At 43.6% G+C, this 22,063-nt stretch overlaps 1 protein-coding gene across 2 annotated transcripts in view; it reads left to right on the forward strand.

Moving 5' to 3' along the window:
• The window catches only part of LOC107394545 (dolichyl-diphosphooligosaccharide--protein glycosyltransferase subunit STT3B), a 143,542-nt gene that overhangs the window by 113,138 nt on the left and 8,341 nt on the right, over positions 1–22,063 (forward strand). For both annotated transcript variants that reach the window (XM_070547595.1, XM_070547594.1), the window contains exons 5-11: positions 6,247–6,346; positions 7,700–7,798; positions 9,126–9,272; positions 15,650–15,698; positions 16,288–16,442; positions 19,939–20,150; positions 21,394–21,581. In XM_070547595.1, coding sequence (XP_070403696.1) covers positions 6,247–6,346; positions 7,700–7,798; positions 9,126–9,272; positions 15,650–15,698; positions 16,288–16,442; positions 19,939–20,150; positions 21,394–21,581 — 950 coding nt within the window. The remainder of the gene's footprint in view (positions 1–6,246; positions 6,347–7,699; positions 7,799–9,125; positions 9,273–15,649; positions 15,699–16,287; positions 16,443–19,938; positions 20,151–21,393; positions 21,582–22,063) is intronic.

Below are 22,063 nucleotides of genomic sequence, written 5' to 3' on the forward strand. Positions count from 1 at the left end.
GGATGGGGAACTTGACCAGGAGATAGGATGTCGTCCCAGTCGTCTCAGCTGTTGTGTCTCCATTCAAATCCAGCCCTTTCAGAACTTGCACAGACGTCAGCATATCACGACTGCTTTGGCAGTGAGTGATGTCACTGATCAGCCCAAAATAGCACCCAAAGTAATAATTAATTAATTAATGATAAAAGCATTTATTTTAAGTACATCATAATTTAATCCCGGGTTTTTCCTGGCAGAGTTGGTACCATCCTGACCATGCGTCAGCACACGCCTACTCTGTGCATTCAACTGCCTCACTTTTTTAAAAGCAAAATATTTTTTCGTTAAGTGTTTTAATCTAAGCTTCTGTTGATTAATTGAATATTCCATTTGACAACGTTTCGAGTTAAACAAAACTGGTTTGCTGCTAAAAAATATGAAATAAAACAACAAAATTATCAGGCTGATATAACAGACTCATTATAAAAGGCTCAATAATATGCATTAGATTGGTGTTGAGTTCTTTGTTTCCCATCTGATATTTATAGTTACAAATATTTGACCTACATTTCAGTAACATTTTAGGTTTGTATTAATAACACATCTTAGTCAAAAGAACACATAAATATATCCAGTAAAATATAATGCATTTCATTAACCTGCATTTGTATTGGAAATGGTAACATTTAATTTCTGCTGCTAACAATGTAATGGTGGCATGTCTTATGTACGGGTTGGCAATAATCCAGTTTACTCCAGAGCAGGTACTCAGAAGCTTCCCGAAAAACAGCCGTTCAGACAGCCCGGTCAGGTGGGGACACGCACATATCTAGAGGTTCCTTAAATCTACCCTGAAGTTCTTGTAGTGGAAACATGCCTATTGTTACTTTTCTGCAGAGCTGAGGCAGCTCTAGGGAAGTGGTAAGTCTGTGGCAGTAATGTGGCGCCATCGTGTGTTTTCAAAGATTGAGCGATGGTGGTAAAGTAGGTGTTGAGGTCGTCTTCTTGCCATCACAAACTTTCCATGGTAAAAATGGTAAATGGTCTGTATTTGTATAGCGCCTTCTTAGGGTTCTACACCCCCCTGAGGCACTTCACAGCACAATCAGTCATTGCCCCATTCACACACACATTCATATGTTGGTGGGGATGAGCTATGATGTAGCCACCGCTGCCCTGGGGCGCACTGACAGATTCGAGGCCCGCCGAACCCTGGCGCCACCGGTCCCTTCAACCACGAGCCGCGATTGAACCTGCAACCTTCAGTTTCCTGGATGACCTGCTCTACTTCCTGAGCTACTGCTGTCCTCGTTTATGCTGACTGAAGCCACGCTCCCTACGTTTTTTCACGAGATGCTCCAAAAGGTGTCTGTTTGATTTAAAGACCAGAAGCTCTGGATCTTGCCATCTCAGCTGATTCTGTTTACAAAAGCGAAACCGATTGCCTATGTTTGCTTTGCTTTTCATTATTCATCTTTTATCTGTAGATTTAATGCAAAAATATGTTGGTTCTGTGTTCAGTGTTGCATAGATAAGAATGTGGAGTAAAGGGTAGTTGGTAACTGGAATTAATGTGTACTGAAATTATCTGGAAATGAATAAGCTATGACATGAGGAAAAATAACCTCAACAGTGAATTGTTGGGTACACAAGATGGCGCACCCTCAAAATTGTATCACCAGATTCTTGCAATACACACCCTTAATGCTTTCTACAGTTTGGTACATGTTACATTCACCTCTAATAATAAACGCAGATATTCTTGCAATATTATTCTTTTCAAAAACTTAATTTCAGTTGGATTCCAATAATAGAACATTGACATCAAAGATGGTATGAGTTGGAGGTAGTCCACAGCAACATTAGCAAACATACAAAATAGCTTTTATTCAGTCCTGCAGACATAGAGCAACGATTTGATGTGTTAATACTAGTCAACCAACTATTGAGCAGGAACTGATGCGAGGTCTCTTAAGCAATAATCCTTGGAGTGTACCACATCTGTCAGCTGTATATGTCCAGAACCACTGGATGGATTTGAATGGAGCTCTCAGACAGTAATTATCACTTGTTGATCTACAACTGATTAATGTTTGGAATCAATCCAAGTCAAGATGGCTGCCACAGCCAACTGATCTTAGCCAGCACTAAAAAAGTTCGTTAGCTCAGTCAGTTTTACAGATCTTAATCTGCCAGGAGCAGATGTGTTAACAGATCTGGTGATGTCACATTCAAGATATTATCAAAAATAAGTAACTCCTTCAATTCAGACGTTATCATTTAAAACTCCTGCAGTAAGGCAGCAGGTGCTAACCATGTCATTGAAATGACATTTAATGGATTGTTTTTTTATTTTTGGTCCCATCTGAAATCTGCTTCCAGCTGTAAATCAGGTCACAGGTGACTTGTCCGTGTTTTTTCTGCAGGCATGACTTGCGCCACGAGTCTTTCTGGAAGAACTGCTCTCTTGTCTTTGTGCCCTTTCTGTAAAGATGAGCGTTCCGGCGCAGCTCCGACTCTGGTTGAATACAGGACCTCGAACTGTAGTTAGCTTTGGTCGGATGTACTGAAGGAATTTTGATTAGTGTCTCCGGCACTCCTCCAGACTTCCTTACTGTGCATATTCTGTTTCTGAATGTCTTGCTTAAAAATTAACTCGGCTAGATGTGTTGCAGGCTGCAACCTCGCTGTGTTTCCACCGTTACGCTTTCATTCGTCTTCAGACAGTCTGAAAGTCTTGATCAGCCGCTCCGGTGTCAACAATGAAAACGACTCTTAAATTGAATTCATCTTCGGTGTTGATTCGAGTTACGGTTCACGGGTTTCTAATTGGTTGTCACCGTCTGAGACAACAGATGCAAGCGACTGCCAAAAGATAATTGCACCAGCAAGGACCCAGTTTTGTTTTTATTTCTCAGCCCTAATGTTGAAAATGATTTTTCTGTTTCAATTAAACCCTACATGCGTATTTCTCCTGTGATTAAAAACGTGCGAAGAATGCTCCTTTTGTTGTACTGCGAAAGAACTCTTCGGTGCAAGCTGTTGTGAAAGGGGATTAAATAATTTGCGGATATATAATCCCTCAGTTGCCGCCTTCAGCTCTTCCTAGGTTTGACTTTCTAGCACAAATGATTAATTTTCTGTTTTCTCTATTGTTGAACTTCTCTGTTCTCCATGTTGGGGATTTGGTTGAAATTACAGTTGAAACGTTTCAACTGTCTGTTCAGGGTGGGAGTTGATCATTAATTTGAATCTTCTTCCCCGTTTGGCCACATTTTCTTGAATTCTAAGAAACGATTGACTTATTGTTTGGGGAAAGAGAACGGTGTAATTATTGGACGGTAATTGCTGACTGAAACTTGAATCACTTTTGATTGCTGTAGAAGTGTTTCGGCACAGATGGAACATTTGGAGCAAAGCGCTTTTATTGCAAATATCCTCAAACTGCCTTTTCTTAATTGCTGTTGCCAGGGGTGGAAGATTGTTATTGTTTTTAGTATTCACTGAGTTTTGTACCCAACTACTGAATAATCTTGCTGCTTATCACAAGAACATTTGTCACATGACCGTTGAGTTGTAACTATGTCTGCTTTCTATTTTCTTCCATCTACATCCTGAGTATTCACTTCCTGTCCTGTAGGGCCGGCATCCAGCATGTTTTAGTGGTTTCTCTGCTCCAACACACTATTTTCAGTGGTTCAATCAGCTGCGCAGCAGCTCATCAGGCTCTGCAGAAGCCTGTTAATCACCTGCTGATTGAAATCAGGTGTGTTGAAACAGGGTTAAAACTAAAACCTGCTGGATACCGGCCCTCCAGACCCAGAATTGAATAACGTGATTTTTCTTAAATTGTATTTCCTGTCGGCGAAACTTAAGAAGAACCTCGAGTGGTTTCTTCCCACTGATGAGTAATTTCCAGCTCTAGAAACCCTTCTTTCAGGGAGTCTTTCAGATGTGTGATTATTCAAGTTGGAGAATTGATTTTAAAACTTTTGCTAAAGTAGCGCTTGTTGTTCCTGTCTGCGTTGTGGCACCAGACCTTTGTCTCAGGCAAAGGTCCAGAATCACATGACTACAGCATCTTCATTTAAGTAACACTGAAATCTTTCCCGCTCCTCCGCCCTACTGGTTGAATGTGGAATTACGACTGTCGTAAACAGCTATGCTGCAGCCTGCTGTAGATTAGCTAATGCTAACAATGACCTAACGCTAACACGAGCCAGCTGATACTAAAATAAACCACAAAGTAAAAAGATCCACATTGTTGGACAAAAAGTATTACTTTACTACTACAACAAAACCAGGTAATCAGTCTGTGATTTTGGACCTCCCGTTAGCTCCCTCAAACTAGTGTAGGCCGCTCCGATCTTCTCTCTGGAGGTGAAGTAAAGAGCTAAAGCCAAAGATGTTCCTCTTACTTTTACTTCCAGGCTCCACCATGATGCCAACAAAAAGCAAACTTCTTCTTTTTCTTTTGCTTTCTATTGATGAACTTAAAAAGCTAACTGCTAGCATAACAGCTAAAAGCCATAAAGCGGGTAAAGGGCTCCCTATAGATCACCTACCTGCTCCACAAAACTGTTAAGTGCAGTATCTGGCCATTAGAGAGGAGTCAGATATGAAACTGGTCAGGTTTCTACTTCAACAGTCACTGAGATCAATGTTAAATCTCTAGCTTAACTAGGGCTGTCGCGGTAACCGCAAAAATGAAATATCGCAATATGAAGAAGCCCACCGCGCTGCATCATGGGCCACCGCGATTACTGAACTTGGTTCAACTCAATGATGCATGTTGAGAAGGATGGCTGCACTGGTATCAACACGAAACGTTACTTCGCTCCTTTGGGAGCACTTTGGTTTTCAGTACGTCAGCTGCTGCGCAGCCAGAGTCCTTGGCCGAGACAGAGCTGCCACCAGCGGCAAAAAAATAAATAAATAAACGCTCGGAGACCTGCTGAAGTCCCGGACAAGCACTGCTTCTGCAACCGTCCTGAAGAGAGTTTGAGCCGAGCTGGAGCTCACTCGCTACCTGCAGGAGGAATGCATCCACCCTAAAGAACCCCCCCCTGACATGGTGGAGCAACAACCGGGAGAGATTCCCTTTGCTCGCCACTGTCGCCAGAGTCGCACGCAGGTACGTGTGCGTGCAACGAGCGCACCATCCGAGAGGGTTTTCAGTGTTGCTGGAAATGTTGCCACCCCTCTCAGATCCTCTCTCAAACCGTATATAGTTAACATGCTGGTTTTCCTTGTGGGTAACAAGGACGTGACCGAGCTATAAATCACCGTCATTCGTGTGTGTGAAAGTGAAATGATAGTGCGCCCGCCCCGGCACGCGCGCGCCCGGTACATGTAATTTTTTATGCTTGATTTTAAACAACTAAACAAAATGGGGACTTGTTTCTTATTTGTTAGATGCTGCAGCCAAATTTGCATTTAAAAGTTTAACCTCCTGAATTTTGTTGTTTTTAAGTTCAGTCGGACTCCGACTGTCGGAGAAACAAACGTTACTGCGATCTGTGTTGTTACTGCCCTTTGATCTGCATTCAGTAAAGTGTTATAAAAGAAGGCACGGCAATTTTTAACCTTTTTTAAATGTGTAAACATTATGTTTAGATAGTACTGCAATAAAAAAAAGGGCTGCAATAATATCGCACACCGCAATATTAAGCCACCCTGAATCACCGCAGGGGGAATTCCTCAACCGCGACAGCCCTAAGCTTAACATTAAAAAAGCTCCTAGGTCTTGAGCTGAAAATGTATTAAGATGCTCCAAGTGCTAAATATAAACATGAGGTCCTGAGATCCACAGTGTCGAGATCTGAGGCGCTCCTGGAAAAGGCATTTAAGCAAACTACCCCCCCCCCCCCCCCCCCCCCACACACACACACACACACACACACTGCCACGCCTCCAGAATCCAGGAGAATGCTGGACACAACAGATACATTATCCCTCTCGTTTCTGTCACCTCAATAAGACTGGGGCAGTCACAATGACTGGACAAGGTTGTACTAGGTGTCGGAGGAGATAAAAAAATGTTTCCCCTTTGTCTTGTCTGAAGAAATAATTTTATTGCCGTGGGTATGTGAAGAGCATTTCACTCTTGACAGTAAAAAATGCTCCAGACAAACGTCTCCTGTTTCACCTTTAAGTCGAGCCTTTTTTGAGTCTGCTGCAACGTTTTTCTGAAATAAAATAATTTTAAAAATTCACACCTGAGTTTCCTCACTGATGTCTTCTCGTTTTTGTGGTGCGTTCTTCTAGGTGTCGGCGTGGGGAGGTTACGTGTTCATCATCAACCTGATTCCTCTGCATGTGTTCGTGCTGCTGCTAATGCAGCGCTACAGCCGGAGGGTTTACATCGGTAAGACACAATGAGCAAACACCAGCACACGATGCACAACGTTTCCGCCCGAACAGCGTCCGTTAGCTAGATATTTAAATCGCCGTCACACCGCAGCTGCAACAGAGGCAGACATTGTTTTCAGCTCTTTCCTTTGGGATGTAAATGTATGCAATAAGCAGGCGTTCCACCTCTTCTCCTTGTGTGTTTTCAAGCGTTGTTACCCAAACATTTGACCCTGAAACAAGCTTCCACCGTGAGAGCGTACACTTCAGTCCTGCAGACACCCACACACACCACTTAACAGTAAACACAGCCACCTGCTACCTGGTTCTCTTGCCTTTTTTTTGCAATAACCAGCAGCAGAGCACCGATGAGGAGGGCAGGCTCGTTACTCCTCAGATCATCCCGGTTCCACTCGTCTGAGAGCTCCGGTTCAGTCCTCCGAACCGTCTGCACACTTTACTCTCATCTTAGCCGTGACTCTCCTCTCCTGGTCAAGATGAACGATGCGGTGTCGAGTATCATCGCCGCATGATGATTAGTTCTACTCATAAATCAAAGTCTTTGAGCCATTTCAAATGCATCATGGTCTCTTCACAGCGAGAGAGCTGTGACCTACCTTTTGCTCCGACGCCAATCAATTCTTCAAAAGTAGAGCCGTGTCTGATGAAGCAGGACCGCCAGATGAGGTGGAAAATAGTTGGATATTTGGAGCCATTTTGAACTTCACGCACCTTTAATAGCAAACGAAAGATGGAGGAACAAATTTGTGGGAATTCTGCAGATTAGGTCAAAGCACAGGCTCTGTTTCCTGCCTACGTCTCCATCCAGAGTCAGGTGTGTTTAAGCATAAAAAAAGGATCCTGCTCAAATAAAAAAAAAGCTCATACTTTAATTAAACGCCTTGCAGGCTATGTTCCCTCGCAAGTCATCTCTTTCTGTCTAGAATCAATAGCAGATGTGTGAAAAAGAGGTGGCTGAGGGCAGGCGCAACTACTTCCAAAACGAGGCGCACTCTTCAGGAAGAGTATGAAATCTTAATTAAGATGGCGTATTGGCGAATCAGTGCCCCCCTCGAGCCACACAGGTGGGAGTTCTCAGCAGCACCGCCACACTCCATGCCTCCCTGCCACACGGTGCCGAGCCAACTCCCATTTTCTCACTAAATGACGTTAGATCAGCTATTTTGTATGTACTCCCCACGAGGCTCGGCTGTGGAAATCACTCGACTCTACTGAAGCTGGTTTCCCTCAGTGGGACCAAAGCTGCAGCTCAGGAATGTTTTTTAATGCTGTCATTTATTTTCATCTGATTTCTTATCTTTCCTCCCTTTTTTCCTTTGGATTCTCTTTCATTTTTGTCTCCTCGCAGCTTACAGCACTTTCTACATCATGGGGCTCATACTGTCCATGCAGGTCCCCTTTGTTGGCTTCCAGCCAATCAGAACCAGCGAACACATGGCCGCTGCCGGTAAGTCCCGCCCCCTCTGCCTCGTTTCTTTTATTCATGAACGTTGAGTTGATGTTGGAGTCAGCAGATTCAGGGAAAGCGCAGCTGCAGATAAACGGTTATCAGTCAGTCATAACGGAACGGCACAAATAAAATGCGCGAGAGCTCGAGCAGCAGCAAGCACGTGTTTGTGCTTAGCGGGGGGAAAATGGTAATGATTCCCTGTCAGAACCAGTTAATGCAAGTTTAATGTTTGATGGTTTGTGTTTAGGTTTAGAAATGCCTCCCTGTGGGGTGAACTTGCCGGGGGGATGTGTGCGTCATAGATTTAAGTCCCAGTCTGCTGAGGAAGTTTGTTTCTCCGGCCTGGAAAACCGTCTCAGGAGGCATCAGAGAGCACCTTTCCATTCCGCACGCCTGGAAGTCGCTTGTGAAGCGTTTTCCCATTCCTGCGTGTGGAAGGTTTATTAAAGCCTGCCGAGTTTCAACACTTGAGTGGGTCCATCTGCTGCCTGAGAACAGGCGTGGATGCGTATGTAAGAGGATTTTCTATTCATGTGTTTTTTGGAAGCTGAGCAAAGCCTTTTGGAGGGATTTTTTTTTATCACCGTAGCAAATGTAAATAGAAGCATCTCTGTTTTTGGGTCTGTTTCAACACCACCAAAGTTTCTTCCCACCCTCTCGCCAAGGAGCTGTGCTTTAATATCAGCAGCTGCTCTGAATATCTGATGGTGGCATTCATGGAGCACAGTGGGAAATGTGAAGTGAGCTATGGACCCATCAGTGCCGAAGAGACGTCAGCCCCTTAGGCAACAAAAGAAAGGCAAACGGCAGAGATTGACAAGCATGTTGGCGCTTCGGCAGCTCTCCAGGAGACGGGCAGGAACTTGAGCGTGGAAATGGGTGAGAACCTCGGCTGGCGGTGGCAGACTGGCGGAGGAGTAGGCAGATTTCATGCAGGGGTTGAGAAAGGATGCTAGGTGACGAAAATGGGAGAAACCAGGTCGCTCTCTTGTTAGGATTTTACCACGTAATGGACCAGACAAGCGGAGAGAAAACAGACGCGAGGGAGGAAGTGTGACCGAACGGGACGGCGAGAACGATGAGGCAAGGGGAGAAGGTCTCGTATGCATTTCAGATGTGTCGTCCTGAGGTTTTCGTCTTCACCATCTGCCTTGAGCAGCCCAGGGGGATCTGGTGGAGAAAATGACAACGCTGCTTCTAAACTGCACAAACTCTTTGTACCCAGCAGGAGGCAACATCAATCAGGGCCTCTTCAAACATTCGCTTTGAGTTTCCCCTCGTGTGTTTGCTCAATCTTTTATGGCTGACTGTGCTTTGTCCTCAGGTGTGTTTGCACTCCTCCAAGCTTACGCCTTCCTGCAGTACCTGAAAGACAGACTCACCCGCCAGGAGTTTCAGACGCTGTTTTTCCTGGGAATCTCTCTGGCTGCCTGTGTAGTCTTCCTCACGGTGATCTATCTCACATACACAGGTCTGGATCTCCATGGTTTCCTGAATATCTCACCTAATGGATTGCTTTAAATAGTTGATTTTTGTAGTTGACCTTTGTTATTTTTTGATTTGGGAAAAACATTAATTTTATTTTTATTTCCTCACTGAAACGATAAGAATTGAAAAGTTTTTATTTACTTTTTTGTGGCTTTTATTGTTCTAAACCTCATCGTGGAGGCTTGCTCACAGCCGGGGAAAGAAAATAATTGCTGCCTAAGTCAAAAAAATTCAAAAGTGTTTAGTATCAAAGCCAACACACTTCCACATGCAGATCAAACAAAAAGATGGCAAATGTTTGTGCTCTGAAGCGGTAAAGTAGGCCAAGATGCAGCGTTTCCCTGAGAACGATCATGTTCTCATTCGTTAAATCGGTTTATGATCCGTGTGAAATGAATAAACGTAATCTTACCAGATGACTTTCTGAACAGCCTCTGTTTAGACAAATAATAGTTTGTCTGACAGGACTAGTGAGCTAAAGGTTAACGGACTTGTAAATACCTGCAATGTGAAAATAACTCTGGAATAAATGTCGGTAACATGTTTGTGTGAGCTCAAACTAGGGATGCAACGATACCACTTTTTTCCAAACCGATACGATACCGATACTTGGATCTGAGTACTTGCCGATACCGATTACCGATACAGATACTTCTTCCACACAAAAAAATGCAATGAATTGGAATACAGGTTATATTTTCTTCTGTTTTCAATAGGAAAAGACTGTGAGGTAGATAAAAAGTAATATAAGTGATCACAAAACTAAAATATTAGGTGAACAGAAATGACAAGTTACAGCGAAGTCACTTTCAAGCAGCTGCATTGGTATAATTTACTGGTATCTGTTAACTTTTACCGATACTGGTATCAGTATCTGTATCTGCACCGATACCAGTATCGGTATCGGTGCATCCCTAGCTCAAACTGGGACGTTGGAGTTGTTTCAGGTGAAGTTTACATTTTTAAGTCATTTAAAGATCCTTAAGTCTGACCATGTGGTAATGTTTCATCATTTGCATTTCCCCTAAAACCCGCCCTGACCGTTACAGCAAAACAAGTCATTAACGCGAGCCTAGAGCATTGATCAATACATTTCCATATCCACTAGAGGGAGCTGTCAGGGAAAATGAATGTGCCCCGGTTCATGCACCTGTGTGGCGCATTGGTGCTCAGTTAGCAAAGCACAACAACCTAGCTTGAATGATGACTCTAAGCTTTAAGCTAACTGTTGAAGAGTGAGGGAGGGGGATGAGCTCACGCTGCATTCGTTTATTGTTTTAGCTTTTCGTAGCGGTGGCAGGGGCGTGCCAGCATCACGAGTGTCGGGTCCCTGCTTGAACTCTGCAGATTTGATTAGAATTGGTGACTAGCATCCGATGAAAATAGGAGATAATTTTGTGAGTGTGTGTGTGTGTGTGTGTGTGTGTGTGTGTGTGTGTGTTTCCAGTCCCCAGCTTTAATGTTATTTCTCCAAACTGAGGTTGTTCAAGGTGTTTACAATGAGTATAAATAAAACACTTAAAAATGGCTGAAATCCTCCAACAGTCTCTGATCTGATCAAAAAAACACATTTTTTGAGAAGTAAATTGGGGTTTCTAGTAAATGCTACCATCGCTTTCAGACTGGAGTCGGGTGTTGTCTTGATTACGTGGAACGACCTGATATTTGGTCTTCACTCACAGCTGAGAGTAGAACCCACATCTTTCATTCCTTGTAATTTATTTTTTATGATCGGTTCTTTTCGCAATAAAATCTGTTCTGGTTGTTTCTCTCTGCTCAAATCTAACTTTCTGCTAGAATAAGAATTAAGACATAGGGAAGTAAGTCTGATCCATTGATGGGAACCGCTACTGGTGTTGATCTGCTGCTGGTTTGATCATGAAAACAAACTGGTTGGAGTTCCCAGCAGTCTGCTGACCACTGGCCAAAAGCCAAACTTTTCATTTGAATTTCTTTTGGCGCCTTTTCTGGGAAAGTTTCTAGAAATATGCTAAAAACAAGGATGTACGGCAATCGCGTGCTGCTATTTGTTGAGTGTGATCCAAATCTGGGATTAGAGCCATTTTAGATCTGTTTTTTTTTTTTTCTTTAGACAAACTTACCCACAATCCCCCTGATGGTCTGACCCGCTGGCCTTCCCAGTGGGCTGCTAATCAGCATTTTTCATGTCTGAAAATTCAGCTTGGAAATCAAAAGATAAACAAACATAAACAGATAAACTGAGGGATGCTGAAGCTCAGATCCCAGGAGCTTTGGGAGGATGGTGCACCTCCCAAGTGCCTTTATAGTGAAACTGTGTGTGTTGGCACGCGCAGCCAGCTGGATGAACTCCTTGTTGTTTTTCTTAAAACTTTCATCCTGTTTGTGGTCACGTTGCAGGGCTTCTTCACTCAGTTCATTGATTTTTATAGCTGATGTGCTCCGGTTTAACTGGGAAAATGCAGCTCTTGAGCATGTCTCTATGCTATCTCATGGTTTTATGCATCGAGGTGCACTGCTTCAGTAGAATGCATTAAAAATGCTGACCTCCTTATATATTACACACATGCCGTTTTTGCAAGCAGTAAAATGGTTAAATCTACGTTCTTGAGCTGCAGATAAATAAACAGTTTCCAGTTCTTTTCTCGGTGTGGAGATGGTTAACCCCCAGATCTACACGTAACGCGCTGGTGAGTCATGTGCATGCAGGAGTCTCGAAGATGGTCGCTTCAGCTGCTAAACGGTGCGGTCTGCGCCATCTGACTCGAGCAGCCGGACTCGGTGGCTGCTGTGCCAGTTTTCCAATCTGTCAGACTTTAATCTGAAAATCTGAAAAAACGCCCTAACTGGCTCTTTTTTCTCACAGAGCCAAGGATCGATTGGTTAAATCGGTAGCATCCAATCCATCACCTCTCATTGTCTCCATTTCTTCGCCGCTGCTTTTGCCTCCTTTTGGTTCAAAAGCTTCCAAACGTGTTCAGAAATCCCCCGTTGTGTTCAGAACACCTGTATGAGCTGGCATCAGCTCTGCGTTGGTGCCACCAGCAGTGTAGAATATAATATTAAGGCCTAACTTTATGTTGTGTTTGCACATACGGGGTGTGCATTTGAATAGGTCTATAAACCCTCAGGATACAGAGCTGGAATATATTCCAGATCAAAGCCACAGCAGGAGAAGACATTTGTAAATGCCTCGTGTGCTCTCATTTGCAGCTTAAATGGTTTCACTTACGTTTATAAACAAGTCAATTCCACTAATTAGGCAGCATCAATAAAATATATTTTAGCATTGACACGTTCTCAGCTAAGGGGTTTGCTGATTTTTCTAACTCTGCAATTGTCTGAAAGCTTTTCTTTGTGCGTTTAGCCACTGGATTGCATTTTAATGGGTCTTTAATATTTTCAGTTTAAGCCTGTTTTATTCCTTCCAACAACAAAAGCAGTTCTGTCGAAGCCATTACTCTGCTGGTTGTATTGTTCAGAAGAAAAAAAACATAACAGTTTATTCACATTCTTTTTTTATTTGGTCACTATTTATTAAAAAGCTTTAATTATCTACATTTTTTTTCTTCCACATCCAGTAAATCTAGATGTTACGCCCCCGACAGGAGGTGTTAAAATGCGAAGGAGGGGGTAACATAAGAAATACAATGATGCTCTGCTGAGCTGTGGTGGCCTCATGGAGGGGGCCATCGTCTAGCACACTGCTGCTAACCACTTAAACATTCTCCCTCTCCTGATAATAACTTTTTGCTTTCCTTGACGTTGGAGGTGCTAATGCTAGTTTATCCATTTAATTATAGATCCACTAGGATAAATACAATAAAGTTTATCTTTCACCAAATAGAATATTTACTAAGACATCACAATATTACTATAGACACATTACTTGTCTTTGTGTGTGTGCGTGTGCGTGCGTGCGTGCGTCCGTGTGTGTGTGTGTGCCTGCTCTGTCTTCTCCATCCCCAGTGAGTCGTGGTGGATGGCTGCTTATACTGAGCCGGGATTCTCTGGAGGTCTCTTCCTGTTAAAAGGGAGTTTTCCTCTCCACTGTCGCTGCATGCTTGCTTAGTATGAGGATTGCTGTATAGTCACTGACACTAGTCAGTGACTTGATGCAATTTGCTGGGTTCCTTATATAGGAAACGTTATTTCTGATTGGCTTAATGAACTGACCTGAATTGGAATGTTTATTATGTGAAGTGCCTTGAGACGACTCTTGTCGTGATTTGGCGCTATATAAATAAACTTGACTTGAAATACGACAGTGAAGTTAAAATGGTTTTAAAAGGTTCTAAAAACAAGAGCAAACAGATGGCGAGCATTATTAAAATAATGCAAAACGAAAAATTCACTATAAGGTTAACAGTTAAGACAACTTATCAACTATATAAAACACCTGGTTAAAACTTAAACTGAAGGTGTTTTAAAACACAACGAAGTTGATAAGTCTAAAAATCAAATCCGAGTTAACCTTAAAACAGAGTCAACTAAGTTTGACATAAACCCAAAGATCCATGTGAATTACACAGAGTTTAAAACTATGAAAGTTAAAACTCTTCTAATCGAAGGGGTTGAAAACCATCTGAGGCCTGGAGGACAGCAGAACCCCTGCACTGCTGAAGGCACAGCCCTTTTATCCAGGTGTGGGTCATCAGCAGGATTCAGATCAGCAGCCTGGAAGAGAGGAGGAGGAGGGGCGGTGTCAGGCTGATCACCGGGGCTGGGTGATCCCGGCTCCTGCATCCCAATGGCCAGGCTGCTTGCCGTAACACAACAGGTTCCACATTTTTACAGATTTTACCAAAAGATGCTAAATTAGTCTTTTATCCTGTGATGACGGGCGACGGTGGCACAGGAGTTAAGTGCTCGCCCTGTAATCGGAAGGTTGCAGGTTCGAGCCCCGCTCAGTCTGTCGCTGTCGTTGTGTCCTTGCCTGCTGCTGGTGGTCGGAGGGACCGGTGGCGCCAGTGCTCGGCAGCCTCGCCTCTGTCCGTGCGCCCCAGGGCAGCTGTGGCTACATTGTAGCTCATCCCCACCAGTGTGTGAATGTGTGTGTGAATGGGTGAATGACTGATTGTGTTGTAAAGCACCTTGGGGGGTTTCAAGAACTCTAGAAGGCGCTATATCAAATACAGGCCATTTACCATTTACCATGACGGGTCTAATCAGACGAGCTGTGATTATATGTCCGTGTCAGGAACCCGAGTTCACCTCCAGTGGACGTGAAATGTCTGGTAATTGTACTTGGTTGGTTCTTGTTTGGTTGTCTGCAGAGAAAAAACATGATTGTAGAGGTTTTAAAACTCATTTAATCACAGATGCAACATTTTCTAAAATTATTCCTGCTTATTACCCTAATAAATAGCGTAGTTGGCTAAATTAGCTTCGCAACCTGATTCTTCTAAACTTCAAACTTAAGACTTGCACGTCTGATTATATTCTCGGGCGCCTGTTTTCATATTAGGACTTAAGATTTAACTCAAGACTTGGGTTTCTTGACCTTTAGACACCAAAAACCAGTTAAAAGTAAAATTTCTGATTATAATCTGTTACTGAGTTTTTCATGCAGGCTGAACATGAAAATAGTCTCCTACACATCTCCTGCATCAGCTTCTGGATGGAAAATAGACTGTGAAACTAGGATTAGAAAATCCAGACAGGTCCACGTCACACTGTCACATCGACTAACCCATTTTGACTCAGAACAGGGAAGGCTGTTGTTTTAGCGTCCAGAGAACATCTCAGCTAGTAGAAGCTAACTGTTAGCATTAGCAGCTCCACCACACAGCAGGACAACCCTCCAGGCTTTTATTTGTGGAGAGAAAACGTCAACGTTGCAAAGCAAACAGTGGTGGAGTCGCATTGCTGTTAACCAATCAGAGCCGAGGTGTCCAAATATCAGGAAAAAAGACTCTAAATCTTGTCGTTTGAAGCTACTTTCTCCTCCAGCTGATTTCTACGTCCTCAAAGAGACTTGAGTTTCTTGACCTTTGGACTTGACTCGACTTTAAGACTCGCATGTCTCGACTTTAGATTTGACTCGAGACATGCGTGTCTTGGTATGGGACTTCAATCGTAATTGGAAAGACCTGACTTGTGACTTGGTCCAACCTCTGCTGACAGAGTTTTGTAAACACTGGAGACATTTCTGCAGGGGAAGAAGGTCCGATATTTTACTTGAACAAAGCTGAAGTTTATTTTGAAAAGCATCACATTTAGCTGCATAAAGAACCGTTTAAAGGTGTGAGAGTATTGATGCGTATCTGTAGGATCTTTTCTCCAACAACTTTACAGTAAAACAACAAACTTGGTGCACGCCTAAAGAGCCCAGTCCTTAACGAGAAGCATTTCTTTATTGATCTCCTTCTCTGCCGCCAGGATACATTGCTCCGTGGAGTGGCCGTTTCTACTCTCTCTGGGACACCGGGTAAGCTCCGCCGACCTTCACACTCTGTCGATGGAACACGTGTTCCATCGAGTGCATGTGTGTGTTCTCCAAAAACGGCTAAAAACACACCCCAACATCTCAGAAGGAAGAGCTTTACGCACCAGACAGTGTTGAACAATGCAGTGGGTACCCGGTGTTTGCCAGATGCTCTGCACGCACACACGCACACACACACACACACACACACACACACACACACACACACACGCAGAGCTGGGCTTGCTGATGTAAGCAGAATCGGGTTGTTTTGTTGGAATGTTTTTCCTTCCTTCTGCTGTGGAGGCTGACGCCATTACCCAAAAGTGCATTTTTCTCCATTGATGCAAACACAAAACACTTTATTCAAATAAAATCATAAACATGCTTGCATAAAAGCTTCTAATGAACAAAAAGGGAATTCTGAAGGCTCAAGAAACAAAAGCTGTATGTAGGGGAGCAAAATGTTTGTTTTTTGTGCTCTTAAGTCTAGTTGATCAGGAGGATCTATTGAATTAATTGTGTCAACATTCCCAGAGCGTCCATGAATTATAACCTGTCTGTCTACTACTCCTCCCCCATCCCCGCTCAGCTACGCCAAGATCCACATTCCCATCATCGCCTCGGTGTCGGAGCACCAACCCACCACGTGGGTCTCCTTCTTCTTTGATCTCCACATCCTGATCTGCACCTTCCCAGCGGGACTTTGGTTCTGCATCAAGAACATCAATGATGAACGTGTGTTTGGTAAGAAAGCTTTCACATTTTGACTCAAACTACAGATATGTGACCGCAAATGTTGTTTAGGTTCACCCTGTGACGTTTGACAATAGTTTCATTAAATGTAGGAGTTTATGGACCACAGCCCACCTGCTTTAATGCTTTAAACTTAATTAGGATTAAGGGAGCGTGGAGCAGGATGAAGAAACTAAACCCACGAGTGACTCACCCGGCGCTGCTGCCCACAACAGGAGTGCGCACAAACGCTTTACTAAAGAAAAAGAAAAAAATATATCTTCACAGTGACGTACTGCCAGACTGCTACCCATACAGCAGTATTATGAATGAAGTATTAGCCCTGCTTAAGGTTGGGATGTGGGTCAAACGTAACATATTTATAATGACTCTGGTGTTTGGTTTGGAAAATGTCCGTTCTCCAAACATTCAGTGGTATACAGCTGCTGTAGCATGATAACAGCTAATGCTGCTGCTGTGGCGTGATCGCAGCTAATGCTGCTGCTGTAGCATGATAACAGCTAATGCTGCTGCTGTAGCATGATAACAGCTAATGCTGCTGCTGTAGCATGATAACAGCTAATGCTGCTGCTGTAGCATGATAACAGCTAATGCTGCTGCTGTGGTGTGATCACAGCTAATGCTGCTGCTGTAGCATAACAGCTAATGCTGCTGCTGTAGCATGATAACAGCTAATGCTGCTGCTGTAGCATGATAACAGCTAATGCTGCTGCTGTGGCATGATCGCAGTTAATGCTGCTGCTGTAGCATGATCACAGCTAATGCTGCTGCTGTAGCATAACAGCTAATGCTGCTGCTGTAGCATGATAACAGCTAATGCTGCTGCTGTAGCATGATAACAGCTAATGCTGCTGCTGTGGCATGATCGCAGCTAATGCTGCTGCTGTGGCGTGATCGCAGTTAATGCTGCTGCTGTACGTGATATGAGCTAATGCTGCTGCTGTGGCGGGATTGCAGCTAATGCTGCTGCTGTGGCATGGTCACAGTTAATGCTGCTGCTGTAGCATGATAACAGTTAATGCTGCTGATGTAGCATGGTCACAGTTAATGCTGCTGATGTAGCATGGTCACAGTTAATGCTGCTGCTGTAGCATGATAACAGTTAATGCTGCTGATGTAGCATGATAACAGTTAATGCTGCTGCTGTAGCATGATAACAGTTAATGCTGCTGATGTAGCATGATAACAGCTAATGCTGCTGCTGTAGCATGATAACAGCTAATGCTGCTGCTGTAGCATGATAACAGCTAATGCTGCTGCTGTGGCGTGATCACAGCTAATGCTGCTGCTGTAGCATGATAACAGCTAATGCTGCTGCTGTAGCATGATAACAGCTAATGCTGCTGCTGTAGCATGATAATAGCTAATGCTGCTGCTGTAGCATGATAACAGCTAATGCTGCTGCTGTGGCGTGATCGCAGTTAATGCTGCTGCTGTAGCATGATCACAGCTAATGCTGCTGCTGTGGCGGGATCGCAGCTAATGCTGCTGCTGTGGCATGGTCACAGTTAATGCTGCTGCTGTAGCATGATAACAGCTAATGCTGCTGCTGTGGCGTGATCGCAGTTAATGCTGCTGCTGTAGCAAGATCACAGTTAATGCTGCTGCTGTAGCATGATCACAGTTAATGCTGCTGCTGTAGCATGATCACAGTTAATGCTGCTGCTGTAGCATGATAACAGCTAATGCTGCTGCTGTGGCGTGATCGCAGTTAATGCTGCTGCTGTAGCATGATCACAGCTAATGCTGCTGCTGTAGGGTGATATCAGCTAATGCTGCTGCTGTGGCGTGATATCAGCTAATGCTATGGCACGCTAGCTCTCCCTGAGTTGTCAGTGAGGTCTTATTGTTGTCATCAAGCTGTAAACACAGCCTGTTTCTAACCTGGTCACTAGGAAATGAGTCATATCAGACTCAGTATTCTTTTTCAGTCCCAGATCTAGTTGAAACAGCCTCATTTCATCAATCACATATCTGATGTATATTCAGGTCCCTGCTTGACTTTTGGTTTTGGACTCACGAGATGCCGCTGATAAAACCTTCTTTGTGCCACCCTGTAGTAGCTTTGAAGTGCACTTGGCCATTAGCCAGTTGCATCAGTCGCGTACGTTTTCTTCCTGTTGTGAAGCACAAGCGGTGTGGATTGACGTCACATCTGTAGGACAGCGTGGGAAATTCGGGACAGAACTGCAGCGCATTTTGCAGCACACAGCCTGTTCAAGAAAATGGAACAGTACGTTGGTGGCCCCATTCTTTTTTGTTTTTAACGCTTTATCAACCGTTAGCTGTGAAAAACATGAGCATGCTTTTTAAAAAACATCCGCCCCTTTAAGATGAAAAAAACAACTGAAGCCCTTTTAGTTAAAGAGAAAGTGTTTAATTTAGTCAAAGACTCTGAACAGCAAACCTTCAGCTCAGCAGGAAACTTGCATCTCTTCAAGCATCTCCAGGTCTTTAATTATAAAGCACGCTGCATTCATCTCTGCTAAGATCCTAAAATTAAACTAAGATCAACGACCTCTCATTAACCTGCTTTTGTCCCGACTGTCAGCTCGATCCTGGTGATGAGGAACCTTCATCTGCTGCAGCACAGAAGCAGCTGCTCTTTGTTTTTTAGGTTGTTGGTGATATGCAAATGAGTTCCCAATGACGTAAATAAACTAGAAAAACATCCATTTGTCTCCCTGACCCTGAACTCGTTTTAAAGTTTGGATTTTATAACTTTATAAGTAAATGTTCTTATTCATTTAGGTTCTTTTTACCGTGCTTACTCGGGTGTGAGTCACAACTAGGTCTAAATTCAGATTCCTTCTTTCTTTAGAGGCACTAATACACAATAAATTCATGCTTGACTTTATAGCACAGATCCCTTTTAAAGCTGATTATCAAAAAGCCATTTGAGTCGGACTTTAGTCCACTGAAAGCCTGGACGTGCTCCAGCTCCTGGCCAACTAAAATTTCAGAAGAAATGACACAGAACTTCGTCTTTGACAGCAGGAGATAAATGAAAGGACTATTTTGACTCCACAGCAAAATTATTACGTGACCGAAGCACCGATACATCTGTAGGCGTTCATTCTAGGGCTCACATCTCCGATAAACTCATGAAAACGGTTTAAAACGACCTTCCACTCGTTATTTCTGTCAGCGATGGCGTTGAGCCCTTTCAGCTTTACTACAACCTTAAACGAAGAACGACTGAGTCACAAAACATTTGTGGGCAGAGAAATGGACCCAGGATCAAGAACAAAGACCCTTTAACCAGTCACTGAAGTCTGTCTGTATCCCACGTTTAATTAGCCTATAACAGCTATCGATTAGCCGTGCACCTGTTGAGCTGGGGGCACTTATCAAGGACGAGGAGCAGCAGGTTTTCCTCTATTCTAAAAGATTCTGGCTCATCGTTCTCTCCTTTCCTCGCTGACTCAGCAGCCGACCATCTCTGACCCTTAATCCCCGCTCATCACCCCCCTCCCCTGTCTTCCAGTGGCCTTGTACGCCATCAGCGCCGTGTACTTTGCAGGCGTGATGGTGCGGCTGATGCTGACGCTGACTCCGGTGGTGTGCATGCTGTCAGCGGTGGCGTTCTCCAGCGTCTTTGAGCATTACATGGGCGACGACACAAAGAGGGAGAAGCCTCCCGCCGAAGACAGCAGCGACGAGGACGACAAGAGGAATTCAGGAAATCTGTATGACAAGGTGAGACGGGTGGAGAAGCTTGGATTTCATTAATAAAACACGTCTTTTCTGGTAAATATGAGACAAAAACGACAAAAGCCCCAAAACAGAAGCAGCTGAACCGACTTCCTAGGTTTTTGTCGCAGTTTGTCAGCACCTTTTGGGGATTTGGATTTATTATTTACATATTTGTCAGCTTCCTCCAACAGTTTGAGTAAACTGTGATCCAACAATGACTCGGCTGCAACTGCTTGATGCCGCTGCCATCGCTGTTGGCCGCCTCGCTTTGTCAAATTCTCAACCAAGTTTTCAAATCGCTGCTCAGGAGTGAGCAAAAAGAGCGACGTTGCCAAATTCTCCTCTCCCCGTCGCTCTACTTGCTGCACCCAGATTCGGCTCCAGCTGAGGGACACGACTCGTCAAATCAAAGGAATCCTTAAAAAAAATTAGATGGGGGGGGGGAATCCTCCGGTTCCGAAACGCGCATGCACGGTTAAAGATTTGTGTGCAAAACATTTCCAGTGCTGTGAATTCTGATTTTAAACCATTTTTCTGTGAAGCAAATCAAGAATCATCAACCTGTCGAGGTTTTTCCTGTTTGGCAAACGTCTTTGTCCTCCGAAGGCGTTCTGTTTACATTGAGTTAAATCCTAATCAGGCTTTATTCGTTTAGGAGGTTTAATCAAGATAATGGGTTCATTTAGGAAACAAACCTGCAAAGGAATTACAAACACATCTCATTAAATCAAGATGTTGGTGACACCCTAACCCACCAACACACACACACACACACACACACACACACACACACACACACACACAGTAAACAGGGCATCAGCAAACAAAGTGTCAAGTCATTTAAATAAACAAATATGAGTTATTTTTTTCTCTCTAGATAAATCAGTAAAATCTAAGTAAAACTATCTCTTATTTGGGTGATAATACACACTTTATTGGACTAAAGTTTGACACAGTGGTTGTTTTCCCTCTGAGGATTTAACTTGGTATTAATACTTAGTGCGAGTTTTCCTTCAACAGAGCTGCTTGTGTGATTTTCCGCTGCTGGAAAGTGAAATAAACTCATCACAGGGTTCATCTCACAATTTGCTGCCATGCTACTCCACACAGTATAAAAAAAATGTTGGAGATACTCACAAATATTCTCCTCATTTAGTCAGATTAATAATTGAGTCCTCTCAATAATTCATAGTTCAGGAAACTGAGTCCCCCCATCTGTTATAATGGCGCTTGTCTCCCCCTGCAGGCTGGGAAGGTGCGTAAACACGTCTCAGAGCAGGAGAAGGCAGAGGAGGGTCTGGGCCCAAACATCAAGTCCATCGTCACCATGCTGATGCTGATGCTGCTGATGATGTTCGCAGTCCACTGCACCTGGGTCACCAGCAACGCCTACTCCAGCCCCAGCGTGGTGCTGGCCTCTTACAACCACGACGGGTGAGAGCTCCACCTCTCATGCATGTTAAAGGTGGATTGATTCCTCCGACTTTTGATGCAAATGAGCTCATACGTTGTGTGTGCAGGGCTGCCGGTTAGTGAGCACATGTATATTTTATAAGGCTTCTTGAAAATTTTAGACATGGAAGCTCTGATTTGATTGTTGAACACAAGTCCTCCTTACCTTGATCCGATCCTGGCTTTATAAAAAGCTATCATATTCTCTCGGAGATGCTTTGCAGACAATTATTCTTTTAAAGCCCAGGGGAGGAAATATTGAAGGCCAAACTGTGAACACACAAGTCCTCATGAATATATTTATGACATTACAGTGGATTCTTACAGTGAGAGCAGAGTCAGTTTCTGTCTTTTCTTCCATTTCTATGTCTACAGAATCGCATAAATACGCAGTTACAGAAACGATCTCAATATTGTACATTATTGGCTACTGACTGAGTTTAACGAGTGAAATGTGACAATGG

This window comes from Nothobranchius furzeri, chromosome 19 (assembly GCF_043380555.1).
Source record: "Nothobranchius furzeri strain GRZ-AD chromosome 19, NfurGRZ-RIMD1, whole genome shotgun sequence".
Classification (NCBI taxonomy): domain Eukaryota; kingdom Metazoa; phylum Chordata; class Actinopteri; order Cyprinodontiformes; family Nothobranchiidae; genus Nothobranchius; species Nothobranchius furzeri.